At 45.5% G+C, this 12730-nt stretch overlaps 1 protein-coding gene across 1 annotated transcript in view; it reads right to left on the reverse strand.

Annotated features, from left to right (window-relative positions):
- Positions 1-306: 306 nt before the first annotated feature.
- Positions 307-12730, reverse strand: part of LOC134909466 (T-kininogen 2-like) — a 79131-nt gene continuing 66707 nt past the window's right edge. Inside the window, exons 10-11 of the mRNA XM_063916356.1 lie at positions 5705-5794; positions 307-1094 (exon numbers count right to left, since the gene is read on the reverse strand). Coding sequence (XP_063772426.1) covers positions 417-1094; positions 5705-5794 — 768 coding nt within the window. The 3' untranslated portion in view covers positions 307-416. The remainder of the gene's footprint in view (positions 1095-5704; positions 5795-12730) is intronic.

The following is a 12730-nucleotide window of genomic DNA, read 5'->3' on the forward strand; positions in this document are numbered from 1 at the left end:
CGGTGCAAATATGGCAGTGTGCATTGAGACATTTTTCTGACTTCGACATACTCCATTTACAGTAGCAATGGATGATGGGGGGTAGGGGGACAACAGGTGATGTATTATAATGCCCCTTCCCCTCATTCTGTCTCTACACATGCAATGAGCCTTAAGTCAAAGATACACAAAATGTTAATGTGGACATAGGTTTCTGTTGTTTCTTAAGTAAATTGACGGATGCCCATCTATCAGTAAATGAGCACCATAATTTATATATAGCTCTGTGGATATGAATTGTGAAGTAATAAGACATAAGACATCTACTTTCAATGTTTTGACTTTTATTTAAAACCTGTAATGGTTCTGATGAGATTTAAAATTGGGCTAATTTACATGAATAGTTTATTTTGATGTCATAAACTGCTATTTAAGAATCAGAAATCCAGGCCTGCAAGTAAATCTTCATCATTGAACAAATTAGGCTGGCTTTCGCTGGGTAACTGATCTGGAGTTTTTGGAGGTGCTAGATCATCAACAGTAAATTCAAAATCACCAATAATAAAGGGTTTCTGTGTAGGAATCTGTGGAACAAACTGTAATGGTTGCCACACCTTGCCGGGACATTTTGGAATATTTGTAGATGATGGCTGTGGTAGATCTAATAAAACCATCTCATGAACGTTTGGGATAGTTCCTTCATGATCTGGTACCACAGGTATTATTGGGGACGTGGGTATGAATGGCTTAGGGCTCTGTGTCACTGGCTGAATTGGAAGTTTATCTTTGACCAGTTGTTTGATTGTTGTCAATAGAATGCTGCCATCTGTCTTTGGTAATTTGGGAATTTCATATTGTGGATGTCTGGATGGTACTGGATGTTTTCTATCTGGTTTCTTGCTGTCTTCTTCATTAGACTCTTCAGAAGATTGTTCTGTATTGTCATGTTTTTGTTTCCCTTTGTCTTTTTTCTGTTCTTTTTTTCTATGTTTCTCTTCTTTGTGGTTCGGTCCATGACCCCCACCTTTTGATTTCTCAAGTGAACGTGTGTATCTCTCTAAATTAATTGGCACTGAGCGGAGAGGAGAGAACCCCTTTACAGTGATCCTTGATTCCTGTAAAGAAAACCCACATTCATTTCACATGACTTTTAGTATAGCGTAGTATAGTACTGTATGTAAGTAAAAATGATTTGTATCTTGACTACAAATGTAGGCTGCTTTATATGGAGCAGGTACTAATAACATTCACAGAATATACAAGTCTCAGCGAAAGGCTTATTAGACTTGTGGTTTGACACAATTCTTTGCTAATTATGGCGATATTTGAAGACTATAATGATTGACTGGAGAGGACAACAAATATTTGAAAAAGATCTGAGTGTTGTCTGGATTAAAAGGTGTAGGAGGGAGGGACCTGGGGACCTGGTCTGGGCAGCCTATGACTATAGCTGTACATCCTGGTGACAAGCCACCCATGAGCTGGTCAGCAATCTGTTACGTCTCTGGCTACCTGCACCTGCTCCCTCCTCTACACACCTCTCCTTTAACTTCCCCTTTATCTGTCAAGCACAAAATTTGTAGCTGGGTAAACTATATATATATATATATATATATATATATATATACTGCTCAAAAAAATAAAGGGAACACTAAAATAACACATCCTAGATCTGAATGAATGGAATATTCTTATTAAATACTTTGTTCTTTACATAGTTGAATGTGCTGAAAACAAAATCACACAAAAATTATCAATGGAAATCAAATTTATTAACCCATGGAGGTCTGGATTTGGAGTCACACTCAAAATTAAAGTGGAAAAACACACTACAGGCTGATCCAACTTTCATGTAATGTCCTTAAAACAAGTCAAAATGAGGCTTAGTAGTGTGTGTGGCCTCCACGTGCCTGTATGACCTCCCTACAATGCCTGGGCATGCTCCTGATGAGGTGGCGGATGGTCTCCTGAGGGATCTCCTCCCAGACCTGGACTAAAGCATCCGCCAACTCCTGGACAGTCTGTGGTGCAACGTAGTGTTGGTGGATGGAGCGAGACTTGATGTCCCAGATGTGCTCAATTGGATTCAGGTCTGCGGAACGGGCGGGCCAGTCCATAGCATCAATGCCTTAGTCTTGCAGGAACTGCTGACACACTCCAGCCACATGAGGTCTAGCATTGTCTTGCATTAGGAGGAACCCAGGGCCAACCGCACTAGCATATGGTCTCACAAGGGGTCTGAGGATCTCATCTCGGTACCTAATGGCAGTCAGGCTACCTCTGGCGAGCACATGGAGGGCTGTGCGCCCCCCCCAAAGAAATGCCACCCCACACCATTACTGACCCACTGCCAAACCGGTCCTGCTGCAGGATGTTGCAGGCAGCAGAACGTTCTCCTTGGCGTCTCCAGACTCTGTCACATCTCACATGTGCTCAGTGAGAACCTGCTTTCATCTGTGAAGAGCACAGGGCGCCAGTGGCGAATTTGCCAATCTTGGTGTTCTCTGGCAAATGCCAAACGTCCTGCACGGTGTTGGGCTGTAAGCACAACCCCCACCTGTGGACGTCGGGCCCTCATACCACCCTCATGGAGTCTGTTTCTGATCGTTTGAGTAGACACATGCACATTTGTGGCTTGCTAGAGGTCATTTTGCAGGGCTCTGGCAGTGCTCCTCCTGTTCCTCCTTGCACAAAGGCGGAGGTAGCGTTCCTGCTGCTGGGTTGTTGCCCTCCTACGGCCTCCTCCACGTCTCCTCATGTACTGGCCTGTCTCCTGGTAGCGCCTCCATGCTCTGGACACTATGCTGACAGACACAGCAAACCTTCTTGCCACAGCTCGCATTGATGTGCCATCCTGGATGAGCTGCACTACCTGAGCCACTTGTGTGGGTTGTAGTGAGATCATACAGGCACGTGGAGGCCACACACACACTACTGAGCCTCATTTTGACTTGTTTTAAGGACATTACATTAAAGTTGGATCAGCCTGTAGTATGTTTTTCCACTTTAATTTTGAGGGTGACTCCAAATCCAGACCTCCATGGGTTAATACATTTGATTTCCATTGATCATTTTTGTGTGATTTTGTTGTCAGCACATTCAACTATGTAAAGAACAAAGTATTTAATAAGAATATTTCATTAATTCAGATCTAGGATGTGTTATTTTAGTGTTCCCTTTATTTTTTTGAGCAGTGTGTGTGTGTGTGTGTGTGTGTGTGTATATATATATATATATATATATATATATATACTGCTTTGAAGATAATGTAACATTTAACACAAATACACAAATGTATGTGGCAGCTGTGTATTTTCCTAATTAATTCTGTTAATTTTATCACCACCAGAGGAACTTGTTGTATTTCTCCCTTTTCACTTAAGATTTGGTAAGTATAAGGAGCCAGTTACTGAGAAGGCAATATTAGAATGTCAAAAAATATGATACCACCACACAAGAAGCGCACAAATATTTCTATGGATAAATCAGGAAGATTAAGTCCTTCACTTGATGTAACACGGATTTCTGTTGTAACAGCTCAATAGTCCTCAGTACCTCAAAAAAATGAAAATATAAACAAACATAGTGTAATATTGCAAATTTTCCTTGAATTTTATCCGTATTTATCAATAACTCGTACCCCTTAGGATGGTCTACACATAGGTAGACAATTCTGGCTTTATGGAGCGGATGGCATCGTATTGACCAATCGGATCCCCTTCCAAATGGAATCTTTAAGGATTTACTCCAAAAACATGCAAATCAAAAAGAGGGTCTCCATAGGGTAAAACCTTTAGACACAATTTATTAAAATAGTTATTGATAAATATGGATACATTTCAAGGAAAATTTGCAATGTTACACTATGTTTGTTTATATTTTAATTTTTTTGAGGTATTGAGGACTATTGAGCTGTTACAACAGAAATCCGTGTGACATCGAGTGAAGGACTTAATCTTCCTGATTTATCCATAGAACTATTTGTGCGCTTCTTGTGTGGTGGTATCATATTTTTTGAAATTCTGTTTGTTTGGGGTGTGGGTGATACCCTTTCCATCTACACATAAGCAGCCATTTGCGCAGTAGTGATATTCCGCCTGTTTTATGGTATCTTGTAATATTAGAATGTGTTACCACCAAGTGTGTTAGGGGAGTACACACCAGTAGTTGGATACTTTATTCAGCATGCAGGGCTACCTCCAGGGAGAAAATGTGTATTTTGTTTCACTTACAGACAAACTTGAGGAGTAGGCATTTGTCAGTTTAAAGATTGTAACCCAGTGAGCCCTTTATTAAAATGTACCTAAAGGCCTGATTCTGAGGTGGACAGTAATAAAACATTGCATCCGATGTGTACTACGCATGCATGCTGATGGTTACCGCCATGGAAACACATATCAGCATTTTTTTATGGAGATCCATGCAATTTTGTTAGGTGTTCCTGGGTCGTGGCTAATGGTGGTGGGCAAGTCGGTATCAAGGACTGCGTAGAAAGACACAGTTCCACTGACGCCAGCAGTCGTGTTCTGATGGACATTCTGAGCAGCCACAGGGTTACTCTAATGTCTGATGGTGTGGCCAATGTCTGATCGATGGTGCATCTTTGAGTGCACAGGGGCGAATCTGAAGCTCGGCTGGGGGCATCTCAAAAGGATGTCATCATCCATGGCATTAACATAAAGAGGTAGTATTGGATGCAACTTTGTTGTAGCTACTACTGAAATTGCATCCACCTCTCAATTACCCACAAAAGGGCTTATGTTATAGCATGCGAGCTGCACGCTGTGCGGAAATCCCAGCGAGTCTGCCTTTTTAAATTGGTTTAACCCTTAATTGAGTGGATAAAATCTAAAGATCTTTGGGTCTATAGTCTACTTGGCTTTTAAATAAATATACAATAACTTTATTGGATCTGCTTTTGTTTCAGTTATATATCTGTAATATCTGTGAATTGGATAAAAACGGGAAGGTACAATGCTACATGGGCCTTATTCAGTAAGGATCGCAGAAGCGATCCTTACTGCATTTTCCCGATGGTCGGGAACTGCACACGCGCAGGACCCGTTCCGCGCATGTGTATAACGGGTCCTGCGATTGTATTGCAGGGATGCAAACGCCCCTGTTTGATTGACAGGCAGAGCTGTTTGGGGGGAGGGACAGTAGCGGGGGTGACCGATGTTTCAGTTTTTCGGGAGTGGTGAGGCCAAGGATTGCGTCGCGAGACACAGTTTCCTTGGCCTCGCAAGTCGCTCTGCGATGGCAAGCCTGTGTAAACTCAGGCTTACTCAGCCTGTTGTCGCGATGTTTATCACAGATGCAATTGCATCGCAAATGCAGGAAGGAGGTGGTATACACCTCCTCCTGCATTTGCATTGCAAAGGATTGCAATGTAAATTAAATTAGCTATGTGCCACCTTAAATCAGTCGTGCAAGCTGAGGGGGTGTGGCCATGCCATCTTGGTCTCATGAACATTGTACCTGTCCCCCATTCTCGGCACAACTTTGCAAGTACCCAACAAGCAATAAAAGTGCCCCCAATGTGTTATGACTACTGCTCTTTAATAAGCAACCTTGCTGAATCCTCCTGATTCTTTTTCCTTGAATAGAAAGAAGGCTAGCTTTAATTGCCATTTGAATATTGAATTACAAATCACATAAGAAGGGCATATGTTTGCTATATGAGTAAATGTTTAGTAAAATAAAATTTATAATCATAAACTATTACCACCAAACTTAGATGTACACTTCTGCAATCTGGCAAGATGTTCACTGTTTCATTTGTAACATTAATTCTCAGGCTACATGACAACTGTACCTAAAAAAAAAAGGAACAAAAACTCGTTAGCTGTTTCAATTATATATTTTACTAATACAAGTACTACCAAAAATAAAACCACTGTAATTTATACAAACATTGTAATGGAAAGCAAACACCATCATGCTCTGATTCTCTTTAAACTGGCAAATACTATTTGACATTTATATATCTTAAAGCTTGTGTACTGAACCAACACAAATCTGAGATGGGTCCTGGACCTGCACATGTGCCATGTCTCTGCCAATGGACTTCTACGCTAACCATCTGGCTAAGGTTTGTATTTTCCTATGCTATAATTAGGTCCAGTAGTTACAGTAAAACCATTTTCTCTATCGTCCTAGTGGATGCTGGGGTTCCTGAAAGGACCATGGGGAATAGCGGCTCCGCAGGAGACAGGGCACAAAAAGTAAAGCTTTTTCAGATCAGGTGGTGTGCACTGGCTCCTCCCCCTATGACCCTCCTCCAGACTCCAGTTAGATTTTTGTGCCCGGCCGAGAAGGGTGCAATCTAGGTGGCTCTCCTAAAGAGCTGCTTAGAAAAAGTTTAGCTAGGTTTTTTATTTTACAGTGATTCCTGCTGGCAACAGGATCACTGCAGCGAGGGACTGAGGGGAGAAGGAGTCAACTCACCTGCGTGCAGGATGGATTGGCTTCTTGGCTACTGGACATCAAGCTCCAGAGGGACGATCACAGGTACAGCCTGGATGGTCACCGGAGCCGCGCCGCCGGGCCCCTTGCAGATGCTGAAGTCAGAAGAGGTCCAGAATCGGCGGCTGAAGACTCCTGCAGTCTTCTAAAGGTAGCGCACAGCACTGCAGCTGTGCGCCATTTTCCTCTCAGCACACTTCACACGGCAGTCACTGAGGGTGCAGGGCGCTGGGAGGGGGGCGCCCTGGGAGGCAAATGAATACCTATAAAGGCTAAAAATACCTCACATATAGCCCCTAGAGGCTATATGGAGATATTTAACCCCTGCCTGATTTTTCTAAATAGCGGGAGACGAGCCCGCCAGAAAAGGGGCGGGGCCTATCTCCTCAGCACACGGCGCCATTTCCTCTCACAGCTCCGCTGGTCAGGACGGCTCCCAAGTCTCTCCCCTGCACTGCACTACAGAAACAGGGTAAAACAGAGAGGGGGGGGCAAATTTATGGCGATATTTTGATATAACAAAGCAGCTATAAGGGAGCACTTATTATAAGGCTATCCCTGATATATATATAGCGCTTTTGGTGTGTGCTGGCAAACTCTCCCTCTGTCTCCCCAAAGGGCTAGTGGGTCCTGTCTTCGTTAGGAGCATTCCCTGTGTGTCTGCTGTGTGTCGGTACGTGTGTGTCGACATGTATGAGGACGATATTGGTGTGGAGGCGGAGCAATTGCCAAATATGAGGATGTCACCCCCTAGGGAGTCGACACCAGAATGGATGCCTTTATTTATGGAACTACGGGATAGTGTCAACACGCTAAAGCAGTCGTTTGACGACATGAGGCGGCCGGACAATCAATTAGTGCCTGTCCAGGCGACTCAAACACCGTCAGGGGCTGTGAAACGCCCTTTGCCTCAGTCGGTCGACACAGACCCAGACGCAGGCACTGACTCCAGTGGTGACGGTGACGATTCAACCGTATTTTCCAGTAGGGCCACACGTTATATGATTTTGGCAATGAAGGAGGCGTTACATTTAGCTGATACTACAGGTACCACTAAACAGGGTATTATGTGGGGTATGAAAAAACTACCTATAGTTTTTCCTGAATCAGAAGAATTAAATGACGTGTGTAATGAAGCGTGGGTTGCCCCTGATAAAAAGCTGATAATTTCAAAGAAATTATTGGCATTATACCCTTTCCCGCCAGAGGTTAGGGAGCGCTGGGAAACACCTCCTAGGGTGGACAAGGCGCTAACACGCTTATCTAAACAAGTGGCGTTACCCTCTCCTGAGACGGCCGCACTTAAAGATCCATCAGATAGGAGGATGGAAAATATCCAAAAAAGTATATACACACATGCAGGTGTTATACTACGACCAGCTGTAGCGACTGCCTGGATGGGCAGTGCTGGGGTAGTTTGGTCAGAGTCCCTGATTGAAAATATTGATACCCTGGACAGGGACAATATTTTACTGTCGTTAGAACAAATAAAGGATGCATTTCTTTATATGCGTGATGCACAGAGGGATATCTGCACACTGGCATCACGGGTAAGTGCTATGTCCATTTCGGCCAGAAGAGCTTTATGGACGCGACAGTGGACAGGCGATGCGGATTCAAAACGGCATATGGAAGTTTTGCCGTATAAAGGGGAGGAGTTATTTGGAGTCGGTCTATCAGATTTGGTGGCCACGGCTACAGCCGGGAAATCCACCTTTCTACCTCAAGTCACTCCCCAACAGAAAAAGGCACCGACTTTTCAACCGCAGCCCTTTCGTTCCTTTAAAAATAAGAGAGCAAAGGGCTATTCATATCTGCCACGAGGCAGAGGTCGAGGGAAGAGACAGCAACACGCAGCTCCTTCCCAGGAACAGAAGCCCTCCCCGGCTTCTACAAAAGCCTCAGCATGACGCTGGGGCTTCTCAAGCGGACTCGGGGACGGTGGGCGGTCGTCTCAAAAATTACAGCGCGCAGTGGGCTCACTCGCAGGTAGATCCCTGGATCCTGCAGATAATATCTCAAGGGTACAGGTTGGAATTAGAGACAGATCCACCTCGCCGTTTCCTGAAGTCTGCTTTACCAACGTCCCCCTCCGAAAGGGAGACGGTTTTGGAAGCCATTCACAAGCTGTACTCTCAGCAGGTGATAGTCAAGGTACCTCTTCTACAACAAGGGAAGGGGTATTATTCCACTCTTTTTGTGGTACCGAAGCCGGATGGCTCGGTAAGGCCTATTCTAAATCTGAAGTCCTTGAACCTGTACATAAAGAAGTTCAAGTTCAAGATGGAGTCACTCAGAGCAGTGATAGCGAACCTGGAAGAGGGGGACTTTATGGTATCCTTGGACATCAAGGATGCGTATCTCCACGTTCCAATTTACCCCTCACACCAGGGGTACCTCAGGTTCGTTGTACAAAACTGTCACTATCAGTTTCAGACGCTGCCGTTCGGATTGTCCACGGCACCTCGGATCTTTACAAAGGTAATGGCCGAGATGATGATTCTTCTTCGAAGAAAAGGCATATTAATTATCCCATACTTGGACGATCTCCTAATAAGGGCGAGGTCCAGAGAACAGCTAGAGATGGGATTAGCACTGTCTCAAGAAGTGCTAAAACAGCACGGGTGGATTCTGAATATTCCAAAATCCCAGTTAATGCCGACAACTCGTCTGCTGTTCCTAGGGATGATTCTGGACACGGTTCAGAAAAAGGTTTTTCTCCCGGAGGAAAAAGCCAAGGAGCTATCCGAGCTTGTCAGGAACCTCCTAAAACCAGGAAAGGTGTCTGTACATCAATGCACAAGAGTCCTGGGAAAAATGGTGGCTTCTTACGAAGCAATTCCATTCGGCAGATTCCACGCAAGAATTTTCCAAAGGGATCTGTTGGACAAATGGTCAGGGTCGCATCTTCAGATGCACCTACGGATAACCCTGTCTCCAAGGACAAGGGTGTCTCTTCTGTGGTGGTTGCAGAGTCCTCATCTATTGGAGGGCCGCAGATTCGGCATACAGGATTGGATCCTGGTGACCACGGACGCCAGCCTGAGAGGCTGGGGAGCAGTCACACAAGGAAGAAACTTCCAGGGAGTATGGACGAGCCTGGAAACGTCTCTTCACATAAACATTCTGGAACTAAGAGCAATATACAATGCTCTAAGCCAGGCAGAACCTCTGCTTCAGGGAAAACCGGTGTTGATCCAGTCGGACAACATCACGGCAGTCGCCCATGTGAACAGACAGGGCGGCACAAGAAGCAGGAGTGCAATGGCAGAAGCTGCAAGGATTCTTCGCTGGGCAGAGAATCATGTGATAGCACTGTCAGCAGTGTTCATCCCGGGAGTGGACAACTGGGAAGCAGACTTCCTCAGCAGACACGATCTTCACCCGGGAGAGTGGGGACTTCATCCAGAAGTCTTCCACATGCTGGTAACCCGTTGGGAAAGACCAATGGTGGACATGATGGCGTCTCGCCTCAACAAAAAACTGGACAGGTATTGCGCCAGGTCAAGAGATCCGCAGGCAATAGCTGTGGACGCGCTGGTAACGCCTTGGGTGTACCAGTCGGTGTATGTGTTTCCTCCTCTGCCTCTCATACCAAAAGTATTGAGAATTATACGGCAAAGAGGCGTAAGAACGATACTAGTGGTTCCGGATTGGCCAAGAAGGACTTGGTACCCGGAACTTCAAGAGATGATCACGGAAGATCCGTGGCCTCTACCTCTAAGGAGGGACTTGCTTCAGCAGGGTCCCTGTCTGTTTCAAGACTTACCGCGGCTGCGTTTGACGGCATGGCGGTTGAACGCCGGATCCTAAAGGAAAAAGGCATGCCGGAAGAAGTCATTCCTACTTTGATTAAAGCAAGGAAGGAAGTAACCGTGCAACATTATCACCGAATTTGGCGAAAATATGTTGCGTGGTGCGAAGATCGGAGTGCTCCGACGGAGGAATTTCAACTGGGTCGATTCCTACATTTCCTGCAATCAGGATTGTCTATGGGTCTCAAATTGGGATCTATTAAGGTTCAAATTTCGGCCCTGTCGATTTTCTTTCAAAAAGAATTGGCTTCAGTCCCTGAAGTCCAGACCTTTGTTAAGGGAGTGCTGCATATACAGCCTCCTGTGGTGCCTCCAGTGGCACCGTGGGATCTCAATGTGGTTTTGGACTTTCTAAAATCTCATTGGTTTGAACCACTAAATAAGGTGGATTTGAAATATCTCACTTGGAAAGTGACCATGCTTCTAGCCCTGGCTTCTGCCAGGAGAGTATCAGAATTGGCAGCTTTATCTTACAAAAGCCCATATCTGATTTTCCATTCGGACAGGGCAGAACTGCGGACTCGTCCGCATTTTCTCCCTAAGGTGGTGTCAGCATTTCATCTGAACCAGCCTATTGTAGTGCCTGCGGCTACAAGTGACTTGGAGGACTCCAAGTTACTGGACGTTGTCAGAGCATTAAAAATATATATTGCAAGGACAGCTGGAGTCAGAAAATCTGACTCGTTGTTTATATTGTATGCACCCAACAAGATGGGTGCTCCTGCGTCTAAGCAGACGATTGCTCGTTGGATCTGTAGCACAATCCAACTTGCACATTCTGTGGCAGGCCTGCCACAGCCTAAATCTGTAAAGGCCCACTCCACAAGGAAGGTGGGCTCATCTTGGGCGGCTGCCCGAGGGGTCTCGGCATTACAACTTTGCCGAGCAGCTACGTGGTCAGGGGAGAACACGTTTGTAAAATTTTACAAATTTGATACTCTGGCTAAGGAGGACCTGGAGTTCTCTCATTCGGTGCTGCAGAGTCATCCGCACTCTCCCGCCCGTTTGGGAGCTTTGGTATAATCCCCATGGTCCTTTCAGGAACCCCAGCATCCACTAGGACGATAGAGAAAATAAGATTTTACTTACCGATAAATCTATTTCTCGGAGTCCGTAGTGGATGCTGGGCGCCCATCCCAAGTGCGGATTATCTGCATAAATTGTACATAGTTATTGTTAACTAATTCGGGTTATTGTTGAAGGAAGCCATCTTTCAGAGGCTCCGCTGTTATCATACTGTTAACTGGGTTTAGATCACAGGTTGTACGGTGTGATTGGTGTGGCTGGTGTGAGTCTTACCCGGGATTCAAAATCCTCCCTTATTGTGTACGCTCGTCCGGGCACAGTACCTAACTGGAGTCTGGAGGAGGGTCATAGGGGGAGGAGCCAGTGCACACCACCTGATCTGAAAAAGCTTTACTTTTTGTGCCCTGTCTCCTGCGGAGCCGCTATTCCCCATGGTCCTTTCAGGAACCCCAGCATCCACTACGGACTCCGAGAAATAGATTTATCGGTAAGTAAAATCTTATTTTCCAAAATATATTGATAATTTCTAATTCAATTTAAATACTTTTTTTTGGCTATATTACCGTATATACTCGAGTATAAGTCGACCTGAATATAAGCCGAGGCACCTAATTTTACCACAAAAAAACTGGGAAAAATTACTGACTCGAGTATAAGCCTAGGGTGGGAAATGCACGGTGCCAGGGGTTTTCATGCTCAGGGTGTCATGCTCATTGCCAGGGGTTTCATGCGTTAGGTGTTATGCTTGTTGCCAGGGGGTAATGCTTGTTGCTAGGTCTGTGCCCCCAGTGGCACATATACCCCCAGTGACAGATATCCCCCACAGTGCCGGATAAAACATGCCTCCCTGTTGCTTTGCCCCCAGTAGTTGTGCCCCCTCTTTCTTTGCCCCCAGTAGTTGTGCCCCCTCTTTCTTTGCCCCCAGTAGTTGTGCCCCCTCTTTATTTGCCCCCTGTCTCTGTGCCCCCATTGCCGCTTACAAACACACACACACACAAAATAATAAAAACAATACCACTGCCCCGCTCCTGCCTCCCGACCGCTTCTTCTGCTGCTGCTCCGCCCGTCCATCTGGCCGCCCGCCCGCTCGCTCGCCCGCTCCTCTCTATGGGAGAGACGTCATGACGTCTCTCCCATAGCAGCGCCGCACAGACACTAGAGGTCAATAATGACCTCTAGTGTCTGTCCCTAGAGCTGGCTGCAGCGGACGCCCACACACCCCACGGCGTCTGCTGCAGCCGTGAGCTGACTCGAGTATAAGCCGAGGGGGGCTTTTTCAGCATAGAAAAATGTGCTGAAAAAGTCAGCTTATACTCGAGTATATACGGTATATTGCTTCAATCAGCAATCAGGTTTGCTCTGAAACATTACAAGTAAACAATAAGTTAAAAGCATTGCGTGATACTTTTGCAAATAAAGTCAGAGCACCAAGCATCACTCCTTAT

This window comes from Pseudophryne corroboree, chromosome 4 (assembly GCF_028390025.1).
Source record: "Pseudophryne corroboree isolate aPseCor3 chromosome 4, aPseCor3.hap2, whole genome shotgun sequence".
In the NCBI taxonomy this organism is placed as follows: domain Eukaryota; kingdom Metazoa; phylum Chordata; class Amphibia; order Anura; family Myobatrachidae; genus Pseudophryne; species Pseudophryne corroboree.